This window comes from Anarhichas minor, unplaced genomic scaffold (assembly GCF_050575085.1).
Source record: "Anarhichas minor isolate MPS153535 unplaced genomic scaffold, ASM5057508v1 ptg000051l, whole genome shotgun sequence".
Lineage (NCBI taxonomy): Eukaryota > Metazoa > Chordata > Actinopteri > Perciformes > Anarhichadidae > Anarhichas > Anarhichas minor.
In genome coordinates, this window is record NW_027466497.1 from 305196 (window position 1) to 312784 (window position 7589).

At 43.5% G+C, this 7589-nt stretch overlaps 1 protein-coding gene across 4 annotated transcripts; it reads right to left on the reverse strand.

Annotated features, from left to right (window-relative positions):
• Positions 1-974: 974 nt before the first annotated feature.
• oxnad1 (oxidoreductase NAD-binding domain containing 1) lies at positions 975-7589 on the reverse strand. Of its 4 annotated transcripts, none has more exons than XM_076075265.1 (8): positions 7428-7589; positions 6937-7053; positions 6434-6497; positions 6166-6269; positions 4374-4515; positions 2947-3192; positions 2698-2806; positions 975-2510 (listed from the first exon to the last, which is right to left on the reverse strand). In XM_076075265.1, the coding sequence occupies exons 2-8, from the start codon at positions 7044-7046 to the stop codon at positions 2353-2355; spliced, it is 933 nt and encodes a 310-aa protein (XP_075931380.1). In that variant the 5' UTR covers positions 7047-7053; positions 7428-7589; the 3' UTR covers positions 975-2352. The 4 variants fall into 4 exon arrangements, with proteins under 4 accessions (XP_075931380.1, XP_075931378.1, XP_075931379.1 ...); XM_076075263.1 differs by having other exon boundaries at positions 6434-6500; XM_076075264.1 differs by having other exon boundaries at positions 6937-7058.

Sequence of the window (7589 nt, forward strand, 5' to 3'; positions counted from 1 at the left end):
GTTGCTATTTGATGTATCCTTCTATAAAAATAAACAGGCTAATAGAGTACAACCTAGAGCAAGTCTCCAGTCCAAGCATTTGGTGTTATTTTCTTGTATTTTACTTCTTTCTTGTAATAGGACTGTTAAAAAGAGAGTACTGATTTCAAGGGGCTCACTGTATTTTTATACGTAAAGTATATTATTTCAAATAGAGACAAGCGGGGGAAAAGTTGCCATAGGGTTTGGTAGTAAATTGCATTAGAGCCTGACTGATACATGCATTGGCCAATTATAGCTTAACACGTAGAGGTATCAGCTTAAATAATTAACTATGAAATTGCATTACAGAAATTGGTCTTGTTGAGTACTGTATTTTTTCAAATATTTAATTGAATGCACTATCTCGATCACAACTTAGACAAACATTTTTAATAAGGATCCCTTAAATATGGTAGTAAGAAAAATGTATTACAGTTAAAAATTCTCTGTTGGTATCGGGCAGCCTCTACACCGCATTGAGATATTAGATGTTACAATTTATTGGTCTTAAACATTGAAGGCTCAGTTCATGTCAATTAGAAAACAAGTATTACATCATTAGCTCGAGTTGAATCTAGATAGTTTTGGTTTTCTTTGGCCAGGTTTGTGGTGCTCGTTAACTACATGAAACCAAAACCTCTCTATCCAGAAGCGATGTCCCAGATACTCAGAACACAGTTCCTATAAAAGCTGATCAGTGAGGTCTGTTGATGTCCATAAGAGTAATGAAGCAGAATTATCAGACTGATATCTCAAACGTTGGATACAAGAGAAAAAGATTTTTGTAATTTGGGAGAACTGACCTTTAAAAAGGTTTCTTCTTTGGAAAAAAATGTGTAAATTAGAATCAACTATTTATTACTTATTTCCTGGACCACCTGTGACGTGTCTCAGTAGTGTAACATGTGAGTCTTTATATGAAAGCAGAGGCCAATAAAGTGTTTGAAAACAGATTGACTCAATTTCTTTTATTTCCTTTAAATCTCACATTATCTGCACAAACTGAGGACGAAACGCAAAAAACAACTCGAAACTGAGTCTCAACCGCGTCGCCCCCACTGAGAGATGACAACAAGACGCTCGTAACCATCTCCAAGGGATGTTCAGTGATCCAAGCCAATCAGAGACCACCTGGAGGTTCCATTACAGTGCACCATGGGACACTCACTCCACCCCGGCACAAGTCATTTATGTGGATGTGTGCGATTGAGTAAAAGTCGATGTGAGATGAGCTCCGTGTATGTAAGTGTGTGATAGAGCCAGGGACACTTGCCAATATGTGGGAGACTGTTAGGTTTTTGACTCTGAAAATACACTTGGTGCGAAGTCTGCATGGGAGTAAAATGTGGAAAAAACAAATCGCTCCAATGTAACTCAGCCAACCAACTCATCAAATAAATAGCTCTGAGTTATATATACACACAGTTTAACACTTCTAAGATCACATGATCAAGTCAGCAGAGGTATGTTGATAGAAGGAAATGAGTCACTCGTGTAAAATAATAGTACAGATTGCTAGTTTGCACTGATCTTCTGTGTCCTGGAGACTTAAAACAATAGTTTGACATTTTGGGAAATGCACTTATTCACTTTCTTGCCGAGAGTTAGATGAGCAGATCAATACCACTCTCATCTGTCCGCTACACATGAAGCTAAAGCACTCTGTTGGAAGTTTACAAAATCTTATATTCATATATATATATAATTATATTACATCTTGCTTGTTTCATCCATAAAAAAAATATATAGTTTAGCACATAACCCCACAACGCGCCGTTTTTACTCTCTACACTGAGCTTTTACTCTAACTCTTGGCAGGGACGTATTTCCGAAAAATGACAAATTATTGCTTCAAGCCTTTCTTGCATATTAGTGCTTTAACATTTAGGTTGAAATGTGAGTTAGGACTTAACATCACCTATTAACTATTAAGCAAATACAGGCTGGCAATGAGATCCGATATGAAGATGTGTAACAGCTGTGGAATGATGTCGATCAAACACACAGATGCAGATTTGTTGTAATATTCAGCAGTGAGCTGAATGATGTCGTGCTTAAATTGAGATTTTACAGTCTGCGCAGTCCTCCTTTTTAGACAATAAGAAATTAAACTCCTCCCTCGTCTATTGTGAGTCAGCTGCTAGCTTTAGAGTGGGCGGTCCCAGCGGTCCATCGCAGATCAGGCACAGGTTGCAGTAGCAGCGATCGGAGGGTGAATTTTCTCATTTAAATGTCCTTATCGCTGGAATCTTTCACTTGGTTTCCAGTCTCACCATACCCCACACTTCCTCCCCCCCCCTGAGGGAGGTTTCTGAGAATCCTAAAAAGGTTCTACCACCACTTCTCGAAGAGGATTCTGTCTTTCGGGAGGCTGAAGTCCATGAGGGTTTTTGAAAGTGCTTCGATCATGGGCCGGGGCCCACACAGGAAACACAAAGTCCTCTGCGGGTCCACATGAGCCCGCAACTCCTCTTCTGTGATTCTCCCGCCTGGTCGAGACACAAGGGAAGTCAATCAATTAATCAAGAGTCCCTTCTTTGATAGAACCTGTTCTACATGACGACGGACATAAATCAACAAAGACAGGCTGTGGTAGAATGTGACAGTCACTAAATCATCCCTGCGAGCAAAGAAAAGTGTCCACGTGTAGTGTGTGTGTGTGTGGGCACTACTTACGGTTGATGAATGGCTGGAGGTGCGAGTCCACATCTGTGCTCTGTTGCGTGACGTGGAGGTCACAGGAGAGCTTGTCAGGGAACTCCCGACACACCTCGATGATGGAGCTCTGGGAACACAGACGGTAGTTGAGGTCCCAACACGCTGCGACAGACCCGCCCATATATATTCCAGACATGTGGACACTGTTGCGTGTGCAGCTAGCCAGAGATAATCAGAAGTTTAAAAAAATCAGTGTTCTAAACACACCTTGAAGAGCAGCTCCTGGGTGTTCTTGGCGCTGTAGCAGAGGTGAGCAGAGCCTATCTTGTAGTCCCGCCCACCAGAGGCATGGTTGAGATGCAGCAGACCGGCTGTGTGCAACAGGATCGAGTACAAGGGGTTGATCCCGACGCCGCCGGCCAGCAGCAGCAAATCCACGGAGGGGTCAGAGGGCGACGGGTTGAAGAAGAAGTCCCCGCCGACACGCATGGCCACTCGAGAGCCCACCGCACACTGAGAGGAGAGACAAGCGGACGCTGTCGGGTCATTTAGACACATTTCTCTTTGCTCAGTAGCTGAGATACATCGTTTGAATGCAAACACACAACAAGCCTAAGCTGAGGTACGGGTGAAAGCAATTTCACAAGTTGTGCAGAGACGGTCTTTTGAAGTAAAAAAACAACAAGAGCAGATAAATACACCTTCATCTGCTTTTGTACACATGCGAGCACACACAAAACATGCGCGTAATAATGCTGGCATCCTTTATCTGCTGTCGTGGGCCCCGCACTACTCCTGCTCACAGAGAGCAATATCAAACAAATGGATCATCAAACGCTGCCGGAGCAGAGAGCTGTAAGTCTCAGAATGCTCAAACACAGCACACTGCTTTCTGATGCTTATTTACACAAGGCACGGTAGCTCAAAGCTGTTTATTAGGGCACATCATCAACCACGGAAGCTGCAAGAGTACAGACGTGGAAGAGAAAGGCAAGCAGGAAGGATACACTATTCATACTTACACAACCACTCACACCTACCACTACTGGATTAAGAAGATAAACTGCCGTTTGGAGCAAATCCTTGCAGACAAAATACGACTGTATTTGTATTACCTTTATTTATGCATTCACACAACCATCGTTCACCCTGTCGGCTTGCTCTACGCACAAACGTCTCTGGAGGTTTTAGCTTCATTATCACAATTCTACTTCAGAACTACCGAGCAGGCAATTTTCAAATTTGCTGAGTCACTTTAACTAACCCTTGGCAGCAATCGCACATGATTGAAAAACATCAGGGGTCACATGGCTGTTTGCTAACGACACCTAAAAGAAAAACCTGATGCAACTGATGATGATTTATGTGGTTTAATGAACTAAATGTTGAGCTGGGAGGGTTTCGGTAGCTTTTAATGTGACCTTTTGGTGCAGGTAGGTGCTCTGATTTGCCATTTTCCTTTTCTTAGAATAACCACAGGTGTGATTTTGTGGCAGTCTTCCTTTCCTAACTCTAGAACACCAGAAACCTTTTCTCAACAGCCTGATCGCTCCACTCGTTCCCTTTCTGCATCTCTTTTTCTGAAGAAACACTTCTTCTCCGTCTCAATGGCTTCAATAGTCTTCCCAGGGAAATGACCACTCTGTAATTTTGGGAATGTTCCGGACCGCACTCCTCTGCTCTACTCTACTCACCATGGTGTGGATCCAGTGTGCTGGAGGGTGTTTGGTGTATTTGACGGCCAATTCGACGATGCCCTCCCTCTGCAGCAAACCCGGGCTGGAGCACATGGAGAAACCTCCCACCGTCTCCACGCCGGGGATGAAGAAGTCCACCCTGCACACACAAGTCAATATTTCATGAACTAGTCAACTCATTTAGTCTATATAAGTGGATGTTATGAACATGATATCCATGTCAAGTTACAATGTTCAGTAAAACTATTTGGAGTTATAAAAAAAGATGTATTCAAGTGGTTGAAATCGGCTACTATGACTGACAACGGAAGCTTGTTTTGACATTATTGTATTGCATTACATACATGTCGTTATAAAACATAATCACTTCGTTTTAACTGTATTCTTTGTGTTTTCATACAAAAGTCACGTTATTCTCATTGGAAATGTAGCTTACTGATCAGATTTCTAAACAACAGTTAATTGAAGAGCGACAACATGCTGACCCTTGACCTCAGTAGAGGTGGCAGCCTGTTCCAGAAACAGAGTAGAACAAACCCAAACCAGATGGAAAGTTTCCTGCTAGTTAGTGTAGGCAAAGTGTAGCAACCCAGTCTCACAGCCAATGTGGCGGCATTTGTCCATCAACACGTGGAGGAGAGAACCCCGAGAAGAAAACAGCAATACTCAACAACACAATGACCCTCTGTTACACGAGAGGGAAACGCTGACTTCTCAACCCTCGGAGGCATCATGAATATGGATCTGCTGTGAAGACGCACACATATGTTCCACCCACCTCCACCTCCTCCTCCTCCTCCTCCTCCTCCTCCTCTCCCACCTGGAGACAAACAACTAAACAGTCCTGTTTCTCTGAAATACTGAAAGTCAAGGATTTCCATCTATTTACATTCATCATCAGCTGCCGCAGGGTTTCATGTCTCACCACCACCGCCCACCTACAGTATGGGCTCATGTACAGAAACTGCAGGGTACTAATTAACATTTACAGACAGAAAGAAAAAGAAGCTCTGCACTCATTGTTGAAGTAACTTGCTATTATGACTATAAGGGACTCGCTGAAAGTTAACTTGCGAGGGAAAACATTTCCCAACGTCGTGCACCACTCAAACATGAGCCAGAGAGTCTCAAACACCTTTCAGGTCAAAGCTGCAAGAGTGCATTCAACCCAGTGCAGTTACCTTCACAAATCTACGAGGATACTTGAGCTTATCAAGTCCCCAACTATTCTCATCCTTACCCGAGAAGAGGCTCTCAATAATTCATAAGCTTTGATCTTTCTTTAAGCTGATGTGATGTATTCCACAACAGCTGTTTTATTTTCATCAACATTAATCTTGAGCCGTTTGTTAACTTGTTTTTTCCATCAAAATGATGTGAGAAAGGAAACCCAACAGGCCAACGGTAGGACAAAGCAAACACAATGCCACCACCGTGTGGTTACTGTTAGTATTACAGCATTGTCAAGGGCACCAGAGGGCTGTTTCATAAAGCTCACTCAGACACTAACTTAGACCTATTTGGCAGGTTCTGTTTCATAAAGGCAGTGTTACTAATGGTAACTTCTGCTTTGAGCCTAACTGGTCAGAGACTAGATCAAGGACGCTGATGTTCACGCAATGTCGGCAGAATTGGGAGAACAAGGGGGGGGGGTTCATCCAACAGAGGGGTCCCAAAACTAGTCTTAAAAACACATCGATACAGCAGCTGAGCCCCTCAACAATGCGGTTGATCTAAAACGTGACCCCTCTCGTGTCAGTGACAGTGATCCTTAAACTGCTTTACTCACCACTGTCCTGCTTTGAAGCTGAAGTCTGGGTGGACAGCTATTCTCACACGTTTCACCATCTCGGACTCATCCATGATGCCACATACTTGAGCTGGATACAGAGCCTGTGTGAGGCAACCAGTACACAAACAAACAAACAAACAAACAAACGCACACACAGAGGAATGGGTGAATAACCTTAGGATGGACTCTCAGCAATGTATACTGTTAAAAAGTGCCACATGATACAGACGAGATGAGTGTAATCAACAAGAAAATATCAACTCACATTTTGTCTGTAGTTGCTCGATGTCTTCTCTAGATGGTCCATTTGTCTTTCGGAGGACATATTTCTTCTGAAATAAAAATGGAGGTAGTCTTTGTAACATGCTTTGTATGTTAAACATTCTCTAAAGAAGTAGAATATTCACAAACTACAAGTGGACTTTGCATCAACAAACCTTAAATGGCCAGTTCACCTGAATCATACCTCACACCTAATTGTGTCTAGCCATGCGGATAGTTTGGGTTTTCTGTGGGTACGTTCTCACGTGTTGGCCATTGACATTTCTGCTGTTGCCCCAATATAACAAAAGGAATTCACGCATCACCACATACAATTTAAACTAGTGTGGCTGTTACAGGGCTGAGGGTTTAAGTTAAACCCCACTTTTACACCTGGTTGGTGTCATATTCTAGTTCCCTTGCTGTCTGTCAGTCTCCACAGTGCCTCAGCAGAGACCAGCCAGGACACACAATGAACACAGCCGGCACTTTCCAGGTGAATCTCACCTTGTAACGGAGCTGGGGCCCAGAAGCCGCCAGCAGAGGAGACCGGGGGCGGCGGGACTCGAGCGAGTGAAGCTTCGGGCAGTGGAGGACCAGAAACAGCGGACGCTCATCGCGAACCTGGGCTGACATCAGGAAAAGAAGAGCAGAAACAAGACAACTGTCACGCGAGGTGAGCACCACGTGTTCTTTTCTTATCGAGTGATAAAATCACTTGTGCGACAAGCCGACGAATCAACAGCTGAGCCCCCCCCCCCCCCCCCAACAATAATGCTGAAGAGTCACGAACTCACAGAATAATCTAGTATCTCTTAAAGTCCCGGTGCAACGGACGTCGGAGCGTTCTCCGTGTTAAGTTAAATGACACCTTAGGGTTCACTAGTCGACGGTTACATCACCAGGATGTCAGTTTTCATAATGCTCGCTAGCTTTAGCTAACTAGCTATCAAATGCCGGTTTGTTATTTAACACATACAGCGAGCTCCTTTTCTTACCGAGATAAGATGGACGTCTGTGTTTTGTCAAGTGGTATTCATATTTATCTCCAGTATCTTCGGAGTAACCTTAGTAATCATGTTTAACGTGACATGACTCTACTGATGTTTTCTTCTTCTTCTTCTTCTTCTTGGACCTGTACTGCTGCTAACGTCTTCTTC